The sequence below is a fragment of the Eretmochelys imbricata genome, chromosome 1 (genome assembly GCF_965152235.1).
Source record: "Eretmochelys imbricata isolate rEreImb1 chromosome 1, rEreImb1.hap1, whole genome shotgun sequence".
NCBI lineage: Eukaryota > Metazoa > Chordata > Testudines > Cheloniidae > Eretmochelys > Eretmochelys imbricata.
Window position 1 is genome coordinate 310755878 of NC_135572.1, and position 23222 is coordinate 310779099.

General features: G+C 40.7%; 1 protein-coding gene across 1 annotated transcript in view; it reads right to left on the reverse strand.

Annotated features, from left to right (window-relative positions):
- Nucleotides 1–1088: 1088 nt before the first annotated feature.
- The window catches only part of PPP1R3A (protein phosphatase 1 regulatory subunit 3A), a 37506-nt gene continuing 15372 nt past the window's right edge, over nt 1089–23222 (reverse strand). Inside the window, exons 2-4 of the mRNA XM_077841449.1 lie at nt 6582–6640; nt 6335–6471; nt 1089–4067 (exon numbers count right to left, since the gene is read on the reverse strand). Coding sequence (XP_077697575.1) covers nt 1089–4067; nt 6335–6471; nt 6582–6640 — 3175 coding nt within the window. The remainder of the gene's footprint in view (nt 4068–6334; nt 6472–6581; nt 6641–23222) is intronic.

The window sequence follows — 23222 nt, forward strand, 5'->3', positions numbered from 1 at the left end:
AACTACCTTGTTAGGGGCTATTGTGTACCGCCACAGCAGCACAATGGAGCCTTTTTGGAGGCAAGGCTCATGTCCCATGTTTTCCTTCAGGGTTTATTTTACTGTGCTCTAATGAGACCTAGTTAGCTTATAAAAAAAGGCCACAAACCCAATTCTGAACACGCCACACACAATCAAATCATTCACTCTTTTTTTTTTTTATTTAATGCTTTGAAGATACGAATGCCTTTCTTAAACAACACTGGTGAAAAACATCATTCAAAAGGTCTATCTGGAATAATTTTGAATTCAATTAAATTCTTCAGCTGTGTTACACAGTCTTCATTTACAAAAAATATATAAATATGATCTGAAGACAACCCATCTATAAATGTTTGTGCAAGTGAATGATAACAGGCTCATAGCTGTATCCTTCAGCTCGGTAGTATGAAAGTAGCGAATATATTCTGCTGAAGTATTACGTATTCAAAGTTACATAATGTTACTGGAGTCTAAGCTTGATATTTTCAGATATGAATATTATTATTGCACTAACTCAAAACAATGAAATAAAAAACTGAAAGAACTATTCAATCTACCAACAAATTTCACCTCTCAAAATGTATTGGTTAATTACAGTAGTAGATCACCATTTGCAAGATCAATATTAAAGTACTGACTTAGCCATAATGCCATTCCCCTGTTATCTACTGTATAAAACCTTAGAAAAACTCAGAAAAAACCATGAAGCTTTACTGCAAGAGAAATTAATGCAAGAAATGGTGTTTTTAAGTACTGCAGAGATATGAAGCATTGCAACCTCCCAGCCTGCTAAGGAGCAACATCTGTACTTAATTTTAACTTGACGTGCTTCAGATCTCATATTCATATAGGTATTTAATGATCCAAACATAATGGTCCTATATAGAATAATTACTTATATGAAGAAGCAAACTTCATATGTATTCCTTTTTGAAAGATGCTTCAAGAGAAAACTCGCTCTGGTTCTAAAAATGAATATTTCCTTTTAACAATTAAAATGCTTTAGGGTGGGGGGAAGTAATCAACCTCAAACCTTAAGTACAGTATGTAGACAATTAAACTTAATGTTATTCCTTTTTGACAGACTCCTTGCTTCTTCCTCCCTCCCAGTATAGCCAATACAAGGAAAATAGATAGAGTGCAAAGCAAACCATTAAATCATAGTGGTAGATTGTTACAACAAATACAACAAACAAGAGGAAATAAAAGATTCTGTAACTGATATGCTTTAAAACTAGAGACTCACTAGGTAAATTATGTGCTTCGCTTTTCTGGTCAGAAATATCTGAAGAATCAGAAATGTGCTGGTTTTCGTGCTCTGAGTCATCAGGCCAGTTTAATATTTTTCCCTCAGTTATTAAACCTTCAGATTCAGAGCTTGTCTCTTCTATTTCTTCAGTAGGCTCACTAATTAAAATCATTGGCCCTAATGACTCCTCTTGTCTGAACTCTGTTTGATGGAAACACTGGCCTGTATTCCTTTCTTTTCCATCACTTGAAGTCAACATGTCCGAAGTCTCAAGAACTTCTTTGTGTTCAACCTCAGCAGAGGTGTTTTTATTAATACATGTCATTTCACTTGGTAGGCTGAAAGAATATCCTGACTCAGCAGAAATATTGGCAATGGATTTGAATGCAGGGGCTGTATATGGATGCTCCATATTTTCTACATCCGCAGTAACCACCTCAATAGACTCTTCAGAAGTTGTCGCTGGAGAGCTTTCATAATGACAACTGGGCACAATATTTGTATCAGAGGGTGGTGGTTTTGTTTCAGCTTTGGCACCTGAATGGGAAAGTGTTCCAAAAATGCTTTCTTCCTTATGAAGTTCTTCAGCTTCATCACTGTACAGACACTGCTCAGGATTCGGGGGAGCTTTCGGTGATTCTTCTGAATATAAATCCTGCTCCAAACCTGCTTTTCCTTCTACAGCAGAAGCCCGTAATGTTTCCTCTACAGGTGGATTATTTCGAGTGTCATGTTCTGCTTTGGAAACTTTTTCCTTGGTATTGCATACAGACATCATTTCTCCTTGCAGTGTTTCACGTACATGTGCATTATAAATATCTAAAACTGATTCCTTTTCAAATTCGGTGTCATATAATACACCCACTGTATTGCGTTGACAAAGAGTATAATGTGAACCATCATTTCTCCCTTCATGTGTATCAAACGCTGTTTCCTTTTCCTCTGTGGGCCTGTCACTTACTGCAGTCTCTTGAGGTAGCTTAGCAATTACTGCTTTTTCACTAGCAGACATTTTTTCTGAAGCACTTTCTGATGTTGTTTTAATTATATAAGCTGTACCTGCTTCTGCTTCCTCTATATTACCATGTTCAGCTACAGAAGACTTTTCACACCTCACTGTTTCTTGGCAGGTAAACAATTCTTCTGTGGGAGTAACATTCAAATACCTTGTCTTATCCCTCATTCCCAACGTGACTTCACCATCTGTTTGCTCTTTAATCTCTTCTGTTCTATTTTTCTCACTCTCTCTTTCTACTGGTTGACTTCCTAAAACACTCCACTTTTGATTTTCACACCTTGCCCTACTTTGATCATCTGTAACCACGCTGTCTGATTTCTCAATTTGAAGTTGACAAGGATCTGTCTCCAAAATATTTTTGTTTGTTGGGAAATTATCTTGGCTGTACATTCGATCCTCAAAAAGCTTATGATCATTCTCCTTAGTATCAAGCGTATCCTCTGGGTTCAATGACGCAGTACTTGTAGCTCTTGCTTTGCCAGTTGTCACTGCAAAGTCTGGGTAACCAGCGGGGAAAGTAGTCATTTTACTCTGAGTAGCATCAGGGTATCTACTGTCTGTTTTCCTCAAGTCATCACTTAACTCACTGTATTCCTCTTTCCCTGGTTTGCCTTCAACAGAGCTTGTGATTTCTTTTCCTTGACTTCTGTTGTCAGAGCTTCCCCTATCTTTTAGCCAAGTAAACTCTTTGAATTCATGACTGTCTTCAGCTCTTCTTTCATCAGCTACATGGGAAATCATCCGGTCTTCTGCTTGTGAAGGCTTGGCTTCATGTTTATTATCTGAAGCTGATGGCAATGTTTTGGTTTTTGTTTCAAAAATATATTTTCCATGAACACTGAAAAGTTTCGGAGCTATGGTGTCAACACTCTCCTGCTCTTTAATTAGTCCTAACTCATCTAACTTGATTTCCTCCTCCTCTTTTCCTATATCAGAGTTATAGTCTTTCTTTGATACTTCTGCCACAACTTCTTTTTCTGTATACGGGCTTTTCGAGGAATCTATTGAGATATCAGAATGTGCAAAAGCATCAGCACATATATCTCCTCTTAAATGTACCTGATCTTTGCTTAAAATCATCTCGCCTTTCTCTTCATGTTTGTCACTGTCTGGCAATACCGAGGTTAGCATTAGGTGAGATGTTTGCAGAATGTGTCGTTCTGGAGCTGGATTAGCATTGTCATCCAGTGCTTCAGTTACGCATGTATTTAATTGCATTGATTCATCATGCTCTGAAGAAATTGTTTCTGGTCTCATTTCACAGGCCTCTTTGTAGATATCAGCATCTTCCCCACTGATGAATAACCTCTCCATCATTTCGCTTCCTGAGGCACTATCTGTTTCACCTTTTGAAATATCTACATGGCTCATTCCTTGTCTGCTTAAGACAGTATCTTTAATATGGATAGTCACATTTTGCATTGTTCCAGGCAAATAATCCTGTGATAAAAGCATTTCACTGGTACCAATGCATTCCAAAGGCTGCTCAGTATTGTTTACAGAGCCTGCAGTAAGTTCCTTTGCTAATGGCTGACTATAATCATATTTTATGGAATACTTTTCCTTATCATGTAATTCTTTTCCTAGCTCTTGTAAAGTATTTTCTGAAGGGGAACTGATAGGCACAGGCTCCCTGAGCAAGTCAGTGCCTGTTTCCATAAGTGCTAGCTTATTCGCCAGTCCTTGGGCTTCATTTGGAAAATTAACTGGCTCTGTTGTGCATAAATTCCTTTCATCTCTGGAAGAAGTACCTCTAGTTCTTGTGAACTGCCGACTTAGCTGAAAAAATAGAATAGAAAAGAATGATCAGAATGAGCTCTATAAAAATATTCAAAATGAATGAGGCAAGCTTTCATTATGGAAAGTTTTGTTTTCTGTTTCAAAGCTTTTATGGAAACATGTTCCGAACAATTTGCAAAATTTTCATTGTATGTATTTTTTAACATATGTAATGAGATTTATAGTGCGTCTGAAAGAAAGACATCAATAGTATTCAGAATGCTGTTTCTTTATTCATGAATTCAGTAAGCTGCAAGTGCATTTTATACAAATGAAACCTAAAGAGAATATTCTCTAAATGGGAGGCTAACATTTCAGTTAGCTCTGCACATTCAGTTCTAGGGTTGTAAGTTTTTTGTTGGGTTTTTGTTTGTTTGTTTGTTTGTTTGTTTGTTTGTTTGGGTTGTTTTGTTTTGTTTTTAGTGAGAGCATTGATACAGTACATCAAAGCCTGGTAACATTCAGTATTGTCCAGTAAAACAAAGACATGTTGCACACTGACAAGTACCGTTAGAATGATCTTTGCTTCATTTCTCTTAGGAACCATTTTGCAGACGTCAAACCAGAATGTTTTTAGACAATCTAGTAAGGCAGACATTGGGAATGAGATTAGTGAAGAAAAAGGCCAGAAACTAATCATTCTCCTTCCCTAGCTCCCAAATATCATATTGTATTATTCAGCTGTGCCTGCTTGTCATTGCACTCTCTCTTCACTTTAGGATACTCACACTGATAGCTCCATGCTGATCAATTAGAGGATAGCTTCTCAGGCACACCTTGTTACATTTACACTTGCTGTAGATATCCCCATTACAATTTCTCTTATTAATATGTTTTCTGCAAAGCCGCTGCAAACTATTAATAGTAAAACGTCACTCAAAGAAAAGTGAGGGAGCTAATGTCTCTGCAAATTCTGTTTTAATGACCCTCTGCCAACTGGTGCTCAAATGTATTTGAGCTCTTCGGTGATGCCAACTGTCAGGATTTAACAGTGAGATGCCTGTGGTTTTTTTGCTTCTCATAACTGACATTTGCATGATCTCAATAATTATATGCAAATCTTACGATTTCCCCTTCTTCTCACATAAGGCTCATGTTACTTGTCAACTGCACAGCTGTCTTGTGAGCCAATGCCTGTGGGTTTCAAAGATTTGATTGTATTTCCATCTATTATAGATCTTCATTGTTTAATTCATTAAAGAATGCATAGTACAAATTAACATCTAAATTACAGCTTCCCTCTTCATTTACTGTATGGACAATCTCTGTAATTTATAAACAAACTGTTATATTTGAACCTGCTCATTGTAACAGGGTAAATCAAGAAAAAAGATGTGATTTTTAGCGCCTTTTTAAAAAATATATGTTTTGTTTAAAAAAAAATGGAGATGTTGATTTTTCAGGCAGTAGGAGCTCCCACAATAGGTGACAACTTTGAACTTTCTTAAAGTTAGAGCTAAGAAAATTTCATACTTAAGTGTGAGGAAATAATTCTCCTCCCTATCAAAAAGACTGAGTGGCACTCCTCTTCCTCTCTGGTCTGATTCAGCATTCACATTTTCACAGACAGTAGCCATTTTAATCGATGATTATGAATCTATGTACCCAAAAGACATAAGCTCAGAACAGACACCGAGAATAATAGATGGCTGTATGTGTCTCATTTACTGCCATTTCTTCCTTCATGGTGCAAAATGCAAGCCAACTCATAAAAATCCCCAAATAGATTGAATGTTCACTGAATGTGAAATTTATGATAACAAATTTAATGCTAAATACAGGTCTAGAAAAGTCTACTGTAGTAGTTATATAATTTTTCCTGTTAAAACTATAGACATTGGAATTTTGTTCATGTAGTGTATTACATAGTTAATCTCTGAAACATCTGTAAGGCTCACAGTACCATAAATACAGGAATTTTACCAAACGTTAAGTGTTTATGTTAAGTATATACTCATCACAGAGGCTAGGAAGAGAGATCTTTGAAAGGTCACTGTTCTAATTCTTTGAAATGATCACTTAGATCCTCTGATAAGGAAGTAACAGAGAGAAGCCATTAATTTAAGACCACAAGAACTTAATGAAATTTACTGAAATCACCTTCTATTGTTGATTCAGAGGGAGATACAATGAAAATACAGACTATGGTTTTACATTTGTAAATTAGTACATCCGTCAGTTCTGTTAAAAGGGGCTTTTTCACCACCTTTGATGTGTAAATGGATTCATATCATCTAACACTGTGGATATAATTGTATAACACTTACCAGAAACTCTAATTCTTTTTCATTATCTTCCTTATTATCTTCATTGCATTCAACATTTATATCTTTTACATTTTCATGATGCGATTCAATGTCTTTGTCCTTCTCATGTGAATAAACAATTTCGGGGATGTTTGCCACTGAAGAGTTAACAAAAATATACTTTAACATCCATTTGGACTGTTTGTTACATTATCTATTTTAATTAACATGTGCAGTAAGGAAGAACTAATTAAACTAGCTGTTGTACCTGAAGTCCTTGAATTATTCCATATGTCTTCATCAGATATTGCCAATATTTCTTCTTTGCTGTTAAATGCAAAAGAAACTTAATGTGTTATTCTGCAACAATTATTGTTCCAAATCCTTTTAGACCTAAACCTAAAGACAGCTGGTTAATGATGCACAATCTTTTATGTGATTTGAAATTTGGCAGAAATATAACCTTGCTGATCACAATTTTATAAAAGAAATTTTTTTGTAATGATGTGACATTAACCCTTGGTGAGAGAAGGAACTGATGGAGACATTCTAGTGAATGAAATTTACTGAAATCACCTTCTATTGTTGATTCAGAGAGAGATACAATGAAAACACCTGAAGATAAATGCTGAGTGCCCACTTCAATGGGAGTTGATGGCACTTAGGATCAAGCCCTTGCAAGGATGTAATCTCAAAAAAAAAAAAAAATAGAAAGGACAAATGTAAATTATAATATCAGTTGTTGATTCCATTTCCATGAGACAGAACATTTTTATGTTGGTCTCAGTGAATAAGTTTTGTGAATTGCAAGACCAGTTGTGGTACTGGAAATGGCTTTCTAATATTTTTCAATTAACTTTTTTTCTGTTCCATTTTACTCAAACTTCATTCAGTTGAACTGATATAACATTACTTCTGTCACCAAAAATTCCTTAATTCAGAAGGAGGATGCTAAAAGAATTTGGATATCTACTGTCATCACCTTTTCACAAAATCCTGCCTTTACTCCTCTGGGAACATAGGAATTAGCATCACAGAAATGTAAGATTGGAAGAGACCTTGATAGGTGATCTAGTCTAGTCCCCTGCACTGAGGGAGGACTAAGTAGCATCTAGACCATCCATGAGAGTTATCTGTGTTTAAAAACCTCCAGTGATGGATATTCCACAGTCTCCCTAGGTAATCTGTTCTAGTGCTTAACTTCCTTTACTGTTAGAACGTTTTTCCTAATGTCTAACCTAAATCTCCCATTCTGCAGTTTAAACCCATTGCTTCTTGTCCTCAGTGGTTAAGCCCATTACTTCCTGTCCTCAGTGGTTAAGAACAATTTATCACCCTCCTCTTTATAACAACCTTTTATGTACTTGAAGACTGTTATCATGTCTCTCCTCATTCTTCTCTTCTACAAACTAAACAAATCCATTTTTTCTGTCTTTCCTCAGAGATCGTGTTTTCTAGACCTTTAATAATTTTTATTGCTCTCTTCTGGACTTTCTCCAATTTGTCCACGTCTTTCCTGAAGTGTGGCACCAAGAACGGAACACAATACTCTAGTTGAGACCTAATCAGTGCTGAGTAGAATGGAAGAATTACTTCTCATGTCTTTTCTTACAACACTTCTGCTAATACATCCTGGAATGATGTTCCCTTTTTTTGCAACAGCATTACATTGTTGACTCATATTTCATCTGTGATCCACTATAATTCCAGATCCTTTTCTGCAGTACTCCTTCCTAGGCAGTCTTTTCCCATTTTGTATGTGTGCAACTGATTATTCCTTTCTAAGTGTAGTACTTTGCATTTGTCCTTATTGAATTTCATCCTATTTACTTCAAACCATTTCTTCAGCTTGTTCAGATAATTTTTAATTTTTTTAATACTATCCTCCAAAGCACTTACAACCCCCCTCTTCCCCCGCAGCTTGATATCATATGCAAGCTTTATAAGTATACTCTCTATGCCATTTTCTAAATAATTTATCAAGATATTAAACTGAACCAGACTCAGGACTGATCGCTGCAGGATCCCACTCAATATGCACTTCCCTTGACTGTGAACCACTGACAGCTACTCTCTGAGTAATGTTTTCCAACCAGTTGTTCACCCACCTTACAGTAGGTTCATCTAGGTTATATTTTCCATTTGGTTTATGGCAGGGATCAGCAACCTTTGGCACGCAGCCCATCAGGGAAATCCGCTGGCAGGCCGGGATGATTTGTTTACCTGCAGGTCCACAGGTTCAGCCAACCGCAGTTCCCACTGGCCGTGGTATGCCATTCCAGGCCAATGGGGGCTGCGGATAGCAGCGTTGGCCGAGGGATGTGCTGGCCGCCACTTCCTGCAGCCCCCATTGGCCTGGAACAGCAAACAGCAGACAGGGGGAGCTGTGATCGGCCAAACCTGTGGACGCTGCAGGTAAACAAACTGTCCCGGCCCACCAGCGGCTTTCCCTGACCGGCTGTGTGCCAAAGGTTGCCGATCCCTGGTTTATGAGGTCATGTGAGGCAAGTCAAGATATATCACATCTACAAGTTCCCCCCATTCACAAGGCTTGTTACACTGTCAAAGAAGAATATTAGGTTGGTTTGACATGATTTGTTCTTGACAAATCTATGTTGACTGTTATTTATCACCTTTTTTTCTTTAGGGTGCTTACAAATTGAGTGTTTGTTTATTTGCTCCACTGTCTTTCCAGTTACTGAAAGTTCAAGATGACTGGTCTATAATTCCCCGGGTTGTCCTGATTCCCCATTTTATAGATAAGTACTATATTTGCCCTTTTCCAGTCCTCCAGGATCTTTTCCATCCTCCACAAGTTCTCAAAGATAATTGCTAATCATTTAGAGATCTTTTCAGTTAGTTCCTTAAGTATTCTAGGATGTATTTCATCAGGCGTTGCCAACCTGAAGACATCAAATGGTTAAAATAAAACACTTTGAGTCAAGAAATAGAAATGTTTCATTTTGAAATGGCAGAAACATTTCAACTTTTTCAAAATATGTTTCCTTTTTGGGGGCCAAAACTGTATGCTGAATTTGACCTAAATCTGCAAGTAGTTTTGGTGCTACAAAAAATTCATTTTTCAGCCAATGTACTGATATCTGTGACAAGCCTGAGAAAACAACCAAGATATTCTGTCTTCTTCTATGCCTTATCCACAAGAACCAATCATACAAATGATATGTTTTTAAAACGTCAATTTTCCTAAGTCAGACAGCTGGGACAACCTGAATTCCGGCATTTCCTAACTTTTGAGTGCTTGACTTGCAACCTTAATGTTGAAGCAATGTTTTGAAGTAGTTTTGTATGTAATTTTCTAGGTTTGAAAACAATCTGAACAAAACAAAAATTCCATTGTGTGAGTATTATGACATGGGTCGTCAACTGGGTTTGAAACCAACCTCTTTATATTCACAACACAGACCTCTCCACTCGAGTGAAAAGAACAACCCATAGCAGTAACAGGCTGTTATACTCTTTGTGGCTATAAGGGACCAGAGGGAACATGACACACACTTTGTTTACATGTTTAAAAGGACAAAACTACCTATTTTTCCTAACTTCCTTCTGAGAAATGGATGGATAGCTTTTGCGGAAATTTATTTTAAAAATTCAACCTAAGGCAGAGAGCAAACATGGAAATCTTCAGACAAAATGGTTAAAGATTGGCCAAGTTATAAGCAGCTGAAAACAGGAGCTTAAAATGGAACGTTTTAGGCAACATTAACTCTAGGATCACTACCAACTTCAGGCAACATTAACTCTAGGATCACTACCAACTTCACATATAGGATATATTCAAAAAATACTTTAAACTCTCCAGTTACTCACTGAATATATACAAATTTAAATGATAAATAAGTACATTGGAAAACTAAACTGTTTAAAATCCAAACCCTAGTCCTCCTTCTTTTACATGTGACAACTTGATTTGGGGTTCTGTGTTTCTCCTGTGATACATATAAGGACTTCAGTTAATACCTAAAGCATATACATTATTACTTAGTCTGCCATGCCTCCAGCCTTCTTTCAAGTTCATCCTTAAACTATACTTCTTCTAAAAAGCCTACAAACATTAGTAATCTCCAGGGAGAAATGGTAATTAGATGGGAGAAAATGTCTATTACCATCAAGAGATATTAAACGTCACCATTCAGTGTCACTGCATTTCATTGCATCCATTTCCCCTTCCACTGTTTCTACATTGTTTATCTAGACTTTAAGCCCATCAGGCTATCAGCCAATACTTCATACTCACCTGGAAAGTGCCTAGCTCATTATTGGGGTTATATAAAATATAAATAAAATAATAAATAATTAATGCAGCTCCTGTTTTATGTATTAATGATCTCATTGGTATTGCAGGAGACTCACTGGACTCTACATGCATCTCCCCATGTTTTGGCAGCCACAAAGCCTCTGTTCACTTTCAAAATAGACTCAAAGACTCTAAGGCCAGAAGGGACCATCGTGATCATCTAGTCTGACTCCTGCACATTTCACGCCACAGACCCTCACCCACCCACTCCTGTAATAGACCCATAACCTCTGACTGAGTTCCTGAAGTCCTCAAATCACAATTTAAAGATTTCAAGTTACAGAACGCCCACCATCTACACTAGTTTAAACCTGAAAATGACCTGTGTCCCATGATGCAGAGGAAGGCGGAAAAAAATGTAGGGTCTCTGGTAATCTGACCTGGGGAGGGGGGGATTCCATCCTGATCCCAAATATGGCAGTAAGTTGAACCCTGAGCATTCCGGCAAGACACAACAGCCAGACACCTGGGGAAGAATTATCTGTAATAACTCAGAGCCTCCTCATCTAGTGTCCCATTACTGGCCATTGAGGATATTTGCTACCAGCAGACGCAGATTGGCTAAATGCCATTGTAGGCAGTTTCATCATACCATCCCCTCCATAAACTTAAAAAGCTCAGTCTTTAAGCCAGTTAGGTTTTTTGTGCCCACTATTCCCCTTGGAAAGCTAAACATGTTGATGGTCAGTTTGTATCCATTTGTTCTTGTGTCAACATTTGTGCTTAACTTAAATGACTCCTCTCCCTCCCTGGTATTTATTCCTCCGATGTATTTATAGAAAATACTCATATCTCCCTTCAGCCTTCATTTGCTTAGGCTAAATAAGTGAATCTCTTTGAGTCTCCTCTCATAAGGGAGGTTTTCCATTCCTCTGATCATCCTCGTAGCCCTCTGCACATGCTCCAGTTTGAATTCATCTTTCTTAAACATGGGAGACCAGAACTGCACAATGATATTCCAGATGAGGTCTCACTAGTGCCTTGTATAACGGTACTAACACCTCCCTATCTCAGCTGGAAATATCTTGCCTGATGCATCCTCAGAATGCATTAGCCTTTTTCATGGCCGCATCACACTGGCAGCTCATAACCATCCTGTGATCAACCAATACACCCAGATCTTTCTTCTCCTCTGTCACTTCCAACTGATAAGTCCCCAGTTTATAGCAAAAATTCTTGTTGTTAGTCCCTAAATGCATGACCTTGCACTTTGCACTATTAAATTTAATTCCATTCCTATTACTCCGGTTTTCAAGGTTGTCCAGATCTTCTTGTGTAATATTCCAGTCCTCCTCTGTATTGGTAATACCTCCCAACTTTGTGTCATCTGCAAATTTTATTAGCGCACTCCCACTTTTTTGCCAAGATCAGTAAAAAAATGTTAAATAAGATTAAACTCAAGACTGATCCACTACTAACCTCCCTCCAGACTGACAGTTCACCTTTCAATATGACCCATTGTAGTCTCCCCTTTAACCAGTTCCTTATCTACCTTTCAATTCTCATATTAATCCCCATCTTCTCCAAGTTAACTATGTGGAACTGTATTAAATCCCTTACTGAAATCCAGTTAGATTTGATCTACTACATTTCCTTTATCTAAAAAAATCAGTTATCTTCTCAAAGGAGATTAGGTTGGTCTAGCACAATCTATCCTTTTTAAAACCACGTTGTGTTTTATCCCAATTACTGTTTACTCAATGTCCTTAATTACTTTCTCTTTCAAATTTTTTTCTAAGACATTGCATGCACTTGAGGTCAAACTAACAGGCCCTATAGTTTCCTATATAACATTTTTTCCCTGTCTTAAAAATAGGTACTATATTAGCAATTCTCCAGTCATAGGGTAAAACCCCCCAGTTTACAGATTCATTAAAAATCTTTGTAATTTGGGCTTGTACTTTCATGTGCCAGTTTATTTAATATTCTTTGATGGAGATTATACAGGTCCCTAATTTAGTCTCATTAAACTGTTTGAGTTAAGTTTGACCTCCACCTCGGATGTGGTAATTTTTACTTCCATATTCTCATTTCCGTTAGCCAGGCTGCCACTACCCCTAAGGTCCTCATTATCCTTATTAAAAACTGAGGCAAAATATTTGTTTAGGTATTGGTCCACGCTTAGATTAGCTTTAATCTCCACTGCATCTTCAGTGCTTAGTGGTCCCACTTGTTCTTTTCTGGTTTTCTTCTTATTTACATGGTTATAGAACCTTTTACTGTTGTTTTTAATTTCCTTTGCAAGGTCTGACTCTGCATGCCTTTTGGCAGTTCTCTATTTTCCCCTACAGTTTCTGACCTCCAAGAGATAACTTTTCTTTCTGATCCATCCGATCTCCCATTCCTTGTAGGCTTTCTGCTTTCTCTTAACAACCTGTTTGAGATGCTTGCTCATTCAGCTTGGTCTGCAACCCTTCCCTATGATTTTTCCCCTTGCTTGGGATACAGGCTTCAGATAGTTTCTGCAACTTTGACTTAAAGTAATTTCAAGCCTCCTCCACATTCAGATCCTTGAGTTCTTCGGTCCAGACCACTTCCCTAATTAATTGCCTTAATTTTATAAAGTTTGCCCTTTTGAAATCAAGGACCCTAGTTGCAGATCTATTTTTGTTTATCCTTCCATTTAGTTGAACCAAGATTGTCCCCTACAACCAGTTCTTCTATGAGTTCCTTATTACTCACCAATACCAAATCTAAAAGAGCATCACTGCTTGTAGGTTCAGTGACTATTTGGTATTCCTTTTAATCAACACACGTGTTTAGATAATGATATGGAGCCATAAAAGGCCAGGAGAATACCCATATGGAGTTTCCATTCAGATGGGAAGTCTTTGGGGCCACATGGATGGGTAGGTGTCTTGGGGTATATCTACACTGCATTTTAGAACATGCAGCAGTGAGTGTCAGAGCTCCATGGGATTTCACTATGGTGCTAAAAGCAGCTGAGTAGCTATTTAGGCTTGGGCTCTGAAACCTACCCTCCTCCCCAGGGCTTAAAGCCTGAGCTCCAGCCTGAACATCTACACAGCTGTTTTCGTAGCCATAGCCTGAGCCCCACAAGCCTGAGTCAGTAGCCCTGGGCTCTAAGACTTACTGCCACAGGTTTTAAAAAGCAGTGTATCCTTAGCATCCCAACTCCACAGATCTTGGGGATCTATGTGCGTAGGTTGTCTCAGTCATGTGAATGCAGATGCATCCTGTGTTGGGGAGCGTATCCTACACAAGCTCCGAAAGGGTTGATGTGGGCCTGAGACACCAATTAACCAGGCGGCCACCTGGACCAAGAGCCAGACTTAACTGAGGATGAAGCCCAGCTGGGGAGGGGCAGGGAGAGAACTACAAACAGAGGAAGTTGAGAGCAGAAGAGATCTGGAACTTCACAGGAGAGTGTCATTAGCCTAACCCTTTATAACAGCATCATAAATGACCTTTCAAAGACAATGAGCGCAGGAACAGGCATCACATTATTTGCTGATGATTCTGCTATATGGACGAAAAGCAGAAAGAATCAATAAGGCACTTCAGAGGAGTACAGAATGAGAAAACAAGTGGGTCTGCAAGTTCCGCATTGACAAAACTAAGGGAATGATGTTCACGATATGGAAGATTAAAAAAAAGTAAAATTATAAATACAGCAGATAAATATAGTGAAAAAGAAACAAACTCGTAGGTGTGATATTTGATAACCTGATCTGGAGGGGCCATATTGAAAATATTATAGATAAGTGAAAAGGAAGAATCAACTTATTTATAAGCAAATATGGAAGCTCCAGGGGAGCAGATAAGAAAATGGTGATAATACTGTTTGGAGGACTAATCAGATCTATTACTGAGTATGGCTGGCAGGCCTTTAGGTCAGCATAGAAAACAAATCTGAGAAAACTAGACTGTATCCAAGCACAGGCATTGCAGATAGCATGTGGTGCCTTCATTATTATGATTCTGTGTGTGATGCAGTTAGCCACCATAGAAATGCTTATCACTCTTAGAATGAAGTGCCTAGACTTAACCTTTTGGGCCAGACCACTAGGTAACACTGAAGATGATAAAACTAAACTAATATATGCTGATTGTTGCATATTAAGTGGAAACCAAGTAGGACAGAAACTCAAAATTCCTCATGTAAGTAAGGTAAAGAAGCGGATAAAGGATCTCAGTGAAAAGAAAGGCTTAAAAGAAGCCAAAATCTATAGTTATGGGAAAATACTCTATCACTGGAAAACAAGACAGACATTGAATTATATAATAAACAAAAGCAAAAGAATGATAAATCAATATACCCGTGAGAAGTGGGGACACTATTGCCAAATGTATTCTGACAGCTCCAAAGAGGAAGGAATGGGTAGAGTGGGAACAGCTTTCTGTGTGCCCACATTTGGCGTCAACAAAACCGTAAGACTAACTATCTTTATCTCTGTCTTTACAGCTGAGCTAACAGGGACATTGCTAGCACTAACTTGGCTTTTACATGTGCAGCCAGCTGCCATGGCCATCCTGTCTGATTCCTTATCAATCTTGCAGGTACTATACAATGGCAAGTCTGACAGCAGAAATGATATACTTAATGAAATATTACTACTAACAACCAGATTTCCACAACTGGATATGACCATAGCAGTAGCATGGATCCCTGCACATGTAGGCATAGCTGGCAACATTTTGGCAGACAAAGAGGCTAAAAATGCTATTAAGCATGAACTTGATCTAGAAGAAAAGGAGTACTAGTGGCACCTTAGAGACTAACCAATAGTACTCCTTTTCTTTTTGCGAATACAGACTAACATGGCTGCTACTCTGAAAGTTGACTAGAGATCCCCTTAAGCAAACTGAAATTTAAACACTTAATCAAAAATGAGCTAAGGAAGGAATGGCAAGAACTGTGGGCACATGAAACAAAGGGGGGAAATTTCATGTAGTATGCCCAATAGTTGAAATAATTGATATAATCCAAGGCCCTGAGAGAAAGAGCAAACTGTCTCTACTCGGAATTTTAACAGATCATTGTAGATTAAATAGTAATCTATTTCTAATAAACAAACATAAGGATGGACTATGTGAAACATGAAAGGTCCAGGAAATGACAGATCATCTCTTACAGATCTGTAAAGACTGTACCAGTGAAAGGAGATACTTTTATGGAAAACTCAGATGCCTGAGAGTAACAGAATTTTCTTTACAACACCTAACCAGAATATAAGAAAAATGGGGCACAATTAAAAATGCAATTCTTTAAGAATACTGCAAATGGTGACAGGTTATGACTTAACATCTATCTACAAAATCCAGTGAATGGCAGTCATAGACTCAGAAATGGAGTCTGCTTTGCCACAAAACCCAGGAAAAAGAAGAAGCGGGATGCAGGGAGAAAGTCTGCAGTCACTTTCTGGGATGACAGACAGACATCAAGAGGGACAAGGAGGAAGCGCAGAGGGGACACTAAAACCTGGGATTTTCTCCTGAGTACGGAAGCCTGGGAGGAGTCCAGAAGAGAGGTGAAACAGCCATTGGGTGCAAAGCAGGCTCCAGGGGTACACCCTGGAACAAGGGCATGGTCCAGACTTCCAGGGAGAGAGCTCTGGGAAGTGTTCAGTGGAAGAACAGCAAGAGGAATTTAACAAGCATGAAAGGCCAAGCCCAAGGAAGATGGCTTGAGTTTGTACATTTTGTTTTGATAAGGAATTCAAGGTGTGGGCCCGGAGAGTCCCAGCCCTGAGAGAAGGGTGAGCCTAGAGAGGCTGTGGGGCAAAATGTTCTGAGAAAGACTGAGTAGGAAGAATCCTAGGGAGGCAGCAGTGAGGAGTTGGATGGGGCAGTCCGTGGCTGCTAGTTATATGGTCTCTGGACTGTAACCCAGTATAGAGGGAGGGCCCAGGTTCGCCTATCTGCTACTGGTATGGTGTGCAAGGCCAGAGAAGGGTACAAGGATGATAGAGAGCCCTGAGAAAAGGATGGGAGGGCCACAGTGCCCAGAGTTGGGACTGAAGACCTGATACAAGGTCTTGGGCTTTGGTTTGTGGGACTTTTTGTTATCCAAAAAGGGGTGGACTTAAATAATTTCCTGCCTGGAGGGCCGAGTAGTGGGAAAAGGCAGACCACTGGAGGACCAGAGTGACTATTGGCAGGGTGCACCAGATGGGGAGAGCACCACTGTGCCACTCCTAGCCATGAGGAGTCGCTCTAGTAGTGAGTCCTCTCCTCTTCACATATCCACATGGAGGTCCCTCCATAATGCTCAGCTGACATCCTCCTCCCACCCCTTCTCCCATTTCACTTTAACAGCTTGGCTATTTGAAGAGACACACTGCCAATGGCTGACTAACTCCTTCCATGGCTGCTACTCTGAATAGCATTAAATCCTATTTGATTATAGGGTATAACGCAACAGAGAGCAGCTGCCCTCTACTCCTCTTCTCCTGCCCCTTGCCTACCCCCAAATTCCATGGAGTTCTGGCAGATGAGCTGTCCTGGGGTCATAGGAAAAATATGAATGATGCTGCAGAATCAGCACTCTGCCACAGACTACAGGTTGGTCCCCTCTGCTGGTAGAAGAGGAAGGGACAATCTAGCTCTTAAACAGCAAAACACAACTTAGTTTCCAATGCAGATACACATTTGGAATGCAAATCTGGGATTTTCAAAGAGTTTCATCCTGATTATCCTTGGGTTTTGAATTTTCAGTGAGAGCACTTAGCACTACCCAAATGGGAAACCCCCTGAATTCTTTGGCAGTATTACAGCCACTATGACAAACAGCTAAACATCTCAAGGGGTATGGGTTTCAGCAAATTCTGCCTTTGTGAGTTTAGCCTTTTTTCCTTCTTAAAATGAATGAAGTACATCTCTAATGAAGTATATCAGGATCTTAAGGCAACCACTGCATACACAAAAGATGGTTATGAGCATATGATTCATCCCAGTGATGAAACTCTTCATTGGCTCTTCTAAAGTTGTGTTGAAAGGATTTTCAGGGGTACACACTCACTTCATTTACAATAAGATTAACAATAACAAAATATGACTATGCAAAATGTTAATGTTCCTGAAGGGAGATGACACCTGACAATATCTGAAAATTTACATGAGTTGCAATACCTACAGGGAGATTACAGTGCAAAATTCTCTATTCTTTGTTTTTCATCTTGATTTCTGGATCACAGAATAATCCAGTACTTGATTCTCATCACTGCTGCCATTTCCCAATATAGTTATATACATAGGTGCTGACTCTGTGGGTGCTCCGGGGCTGGAGCACCCACGGGGAAACATTAGTGGGTGCTTTGCACCCACTCTCAGCCAAACTCCCCGCTCCACTCCCCCACCTCACCACCTCCTCCGCCTCCACCTCCTCCCAGCACACCGCGTCTCCGCTCCTCCCCTGCTCCCAGCGCTTGCCGCCGCCAAACAGCAGTAGCAAGCTCTGGGAGGGATGGAGGGAGGAGGAGCTGGAACGTGGCACGCTCAGGGGAGGAGGCAGGGAAGAGGCGTGGCTGGGGCGGGAATTGGGGGAAGGAGTCAAATAGGGGCAGAGAGGGGGCGGAGTTGGGGCAGGGATTTGGGGGAAGGGGTTGGAATGGGGCAGGAGGGGGCAGGGCAGGGATGGAGTCGGGGCAGGGCTGGGCGCAGAGGTGGGTTGAGCACCCACCGGCACCAGAAGTTGGTGCCTACGATTATGTATATATCTGAATGGATAGTTATGCTTTCTGTGTGTTCTAATGTAACTCCTTTAATACAATCTATTAGAGTTACCTTCAAAGACCACCCAGAAGATTCAGCTAGTGCAACATGTGATTACCTGCCTCATAAATTGTGCAGGTCAATATGAACATATAATGCTTGTGCTTTGTTTTTTGCACTGTCACATATCTGCTTCCAGGTACAATTCAAGGTACTAGTTAATATCTATAATATTCTGAATGTCTTAGGAACTGGATATTTCAGAGGCCCTCCCTTTACAGTCCTCTAATGGAAATTTTATTCTTCTAGGATGTTCTACTCCTAGGGTCTAGCGTTGACCCTCAGGACAGCTGACAGGGTATTCTTTATAAATATGCCACTAGTAACTCCCAGGATAAATTTTCTCCAGTGCACAGTTCACCAGGGCCCAACTCCTGAAAATTTTCGAAAGCAATGCAAGTTGAATTTGTTTGCTCTGACTTCTTAGATTTGGGCCTACAGCCAGAAGCTACTAATCTCTGCAATGGGTAGTGTTGGTAGAGGTTATAGTGGTTTTAATTTACACAAATTGTTGGCAGAAGTTTGTAGTGGTTTTAATGTATACAAAGCGTTGGCAGAAGTTGTTTCTGTATGCTTGTATGCCCTGCACCCACCAATCACAATGATAGGTGTGATATTCATAAATGTTATATCTTATACCTTTCTAAATTGAGATTTATTTTATGGAACTCAGGGGCCAGGCTCCAGTCTGAGCCCAGATATCTACAATGCAATTCTATAGCCCTGCAGCCTGAGCGCCACAAGCCCAAGTCATTGGCTAGAGGCCAGCTGCAGGTTTTTATTGCAGTGTAGACATATGCTTTGACACAAGCATTAGGAGAGTCCATTGAAAGACTCTATAGAGTAGCTGTTAATTTGTTTTAGTAAAGGTTTAATATTAATTAAAAAACCTACGTCTAATTACTAGGTAAAGTAAAAGAAGTGAAGAAAATCTTTATATTATACTACTTAAGGAAAAACCACAGTCTCAGATGGTATGTATACTCCTGAACAAAAATGGGAACCAGGAAGGCAAGAAGTAAACCAGCATAGCATTCTAGTCTTCAGGCTCATGGAGGGATACGGGTGTGGCTAGTGGGCCAATGAACTTCATGGATCGCAAACATGGAAATATGGAACAGTGCATTTGACCATTCCATGTGGTATTGGACACACAGCAGAGGCATGGAGGCTACTGCAGGATGGGGTTGTAGAGCCTATTCTGCAGTTCTACGCACAAAATCCCCTTCCCCAGGCTATGCATTCTTTTCAAACATTGCACCCAATAAGGGGAAAGGTGGACATTCAGTATAAAGGTAAATAGGAAAATCATTGTTACTGCAGGAATCAATGTATATTTCTGATTTGCTTACCTCTAAATTTTGCCAAAAATAAAACTGAACACTGCTTGTATGAACTGTATGCTCCCATTTGGAGCTGACATTAATGAATGCAAAGCCCTTTTCTCTCTGTTTGTAACATCAAATTAATTAGCTCCATTCTGACATTGGTATATTTTTCCCATGCAGTTCAGGGCTTTAGCATTTTTCTTCCTTTTTCCAAAGGGCATCTTTAGTGCTTTTTATCTACCATTAGAAGCATGCATCACTTCTGTGTTTCAAGACTAAATACTATCTATTATAAAAACGGATTGTGATGTGATGACTTGGGCCTGTGCTGGCAAAATGCTTTTCAATTGTTATACTACATGGCAAATTGCCCAAACAATTGCTGTAAATGCATGAGCCATAAACTGTACTGCCAAGGACACTGGTAGGTTAGTTCCAACAAAAGAAACAATTAGAGTCTTGAGGTGAAAACAACAGAGATGAGGTGACAATTATCGAAAAGGCAGAATATCTAATTTAATTATGTAAATATAGGTTTGTGGATAACACTGATACTTTTAATGTGTTCAGGATTTATTAAGTGGAATAGAATATTTTGTAGTTTCAAAATGGGACCATATTTTTTTGTTTTTTTAGTATGATGTCTGATTAGGGTGACCATATTTCCCTATGCTGAATATGGGACACCTGGTAAAATTACTCATATTCAAGCGAGTTCAATGGCAATCTATCAAAATTATCAGTACAAACATTCAAATTAACATCAAGTTGACTGAGCCATTGTTAAAAAGAAATACTGCGTAATCGGATTCTTTTTATTTACCTTCTTATCTTTAAGGCTTTAGGGTTCACACGGGGAGGGTGACACAAACACCACTACCCCTCACACACATACAGGGAGAGATGACACACACACACTCTTATACCCCTCTCTCACATGGGGTGGGGGTGACCAACCAACCCCACCCTCCCTGCCAGCTGCTCTCAGCCCTCCATGCCTGGCTGGGCCCCTGGGACATACCCACCTCTCCTGGTATCCAGTGCCATGTCTTCCCAAGGCAACGAGTGGACACATTCCCCGCTCCCCAGATTTCTGCCAGGGTTCAGACCAGAATGTGGCCAGCAGCAGCCTTTTGGCACTGTGTGGGAGGGAAGGGATAGGAGATACTTCCAGCCACAGGGAAGGAAGGGGGGCTGGGAGGGAGGGATGACCTGGCCTGTGTCTTTGCAGAGCTCATCTCTTCTCTCCCTCCCTCCCCACCCCCTAGCCCTCCACCATATGGCTGGAAGCAGCTTCCCACACAGTGCCCACACAGTGTCAAAAGGCAGCTAACACCTCCAGGATGCTGCTGGCCACTGACATAACCCAGCCACCTCCGGCTACAGCGTGGGCAGAAAGGGGTTAAGCCCTAAGGATGCTTTGTGCACCAGGGCCCAGAGAACCTGACTTCAGGGGCTTCAGTGTACCCAGCCACAGAGGTGGCTCAGCAAGGGAGAGTGCCTAGGGGACAAAGCAGCCCCACGCTCCCTGGGGCAGAACCCAGGGCAGGGCGGGGGATGGGTGAAGAGGGTGCTAAGCCTCCCCTGGGGCTGCTATGGAGCCTGCAGGTTCAGGGCATTAACAGGCTGGAAATTGCCTCCACCCCCTCCCGCCACTCCAGAGCTTAGCTGAGAGGCGGAGAGGCTTCCCAGGGCTTGGCTCCTCCTGGCCAGCATCCTGGGTCAGAGGGTCTTGGGCTTTCCCGGGGCACCGGCCCAGCCAGAGGCAGTGGGGGAAGGAAGGAGCCTGCTGGCCAGGTTGTTGGTGAGCTGGGTGATCCAACCAGGGCCTGGTTCTCCACCCAGTGCTGGAAATGGGACGCGCCCTGCTAGAGTGGGGGGGGCAAAGGGGCATGGAGTAGCAGTGGGCATGGGGGGCCAAGGGGCAAAGCAGGGAGAGGACAGCAAGAGGGGGAGCACATAGAGGGCCAATAGGTGGGCAGCAGAGGTGACACGTTACCGGCCACTGCCTGGCACCCGCCCACACTCACCAACCACTGCAGCGCACAGCCCGCACCGTCTGGAAATGGGATGGGGGCTGGGGCCCTGCTGGCTGAGAGCTGGCACACAGTAGGGGCTGCACTGATGGAGCGGCACGGGGAGCGGCTAGCCCTACATGCTGAGTGTTCGCCCTGCCACCAGCCTTGCACATCCATCCCCATTGTTGGCAACTGGGCCCTCCCACTCACCACTGGTGGGCGGGTGGGTGGCGACCAGGTATCTGGCCAGCAGTAGGACTCGCTAGTACTGATGTGGGAGGGGGATGAGAGACAGAAAATACAGGACAATTTGCCTGCTTTTTAGAAAAAGTCGGGGCACCTGCAGGAGGGCTTCAATACCGGACCGTCCCTTTAAAAACGGGACTCTGGTCACCCTATATCTAATGCATTTGTGAACAACTGTTGAAAACATGCTCCCATTATACTAACTCTGCCCCAATTATTAGCCGCCTATTCATTTTTTTATGTTTTTTAGTGTTTTGTTGTTCTAGGTCTGATTTGACCAAAATATTTTCTTTTGAGAAGCTTGTAAATGCTTAGAGTATTACAGCAATCTTTATTTCAGTTTCAGTCTACACACTTCGCTGCTTTATCATCATCATGAGAAAAGTTTCATCCTTCAGCAGCTCCTGCTGAGACAGTCTTAAACTCAGAGAAGGTAGCAGAGAAGAGACACTTTTCTTTATAGCAGACTGTATGTAATTTGCTAGAAATTAAGGGAGGACACCTTTCTTTGGAAATCACATCCAGACACAGAATGAGGCTTTATTCAATTGTCAGAAAGAATTCTGAGCCTTTAAAGCCACTTTTGCTGTATACAGTCATCAGGATGCAGACAAAACAACAACAACAAAATAAAACAGGAAGATGTTTTCGATGGTCTATACTGGATGTAAAGAATATAAGAAAAATTCACATTGCCATTTAAGTAAATAAGGAGAACAAAACCACCATTATCTCTTTAATTAATGACAGGGGGATAAAGTTCAGTGAAATCAAATTCAGCTACTAAATCCCACTGGAGAGTGCAAAAGAACTGAGTAAAAAATTGTGACTGGCTAAGAGGAAAAGTTGCTAGGCACGTAAACAAGACTAGAAGGTGTGCAGGGGAAAGAGAGAGATGTACAACAGGGAAAAGGTAGAGGTAAGAAGGCAGTCAGCACTACAGCATATATGAGTTCTAGAGCAACAACTCCGTTAGAAGGAACAAAACATGAAAGTGACTCTTGGACACAGGCAGAGGGAATTTTTATGAACTCATGCCCTTTTTCAGGGAAGTGTCCCAAATCATGCTCAGATTGCTGCAAACTATTAAGAGAAACAGTTATTAGTCATGCATTTCAACCAGAAGAGCCACAAATGAGTCAGAAGCTGGTTGTGGAGAAATTGGGGAGTGTTGGGGAAGAAAGGGATCTCATTGCCTGTTGAGGGATGAAAAGTTCATCCATTGGAGTTGACACCGGGGTTTCCTAATCCTGTTGAGTGGCCAA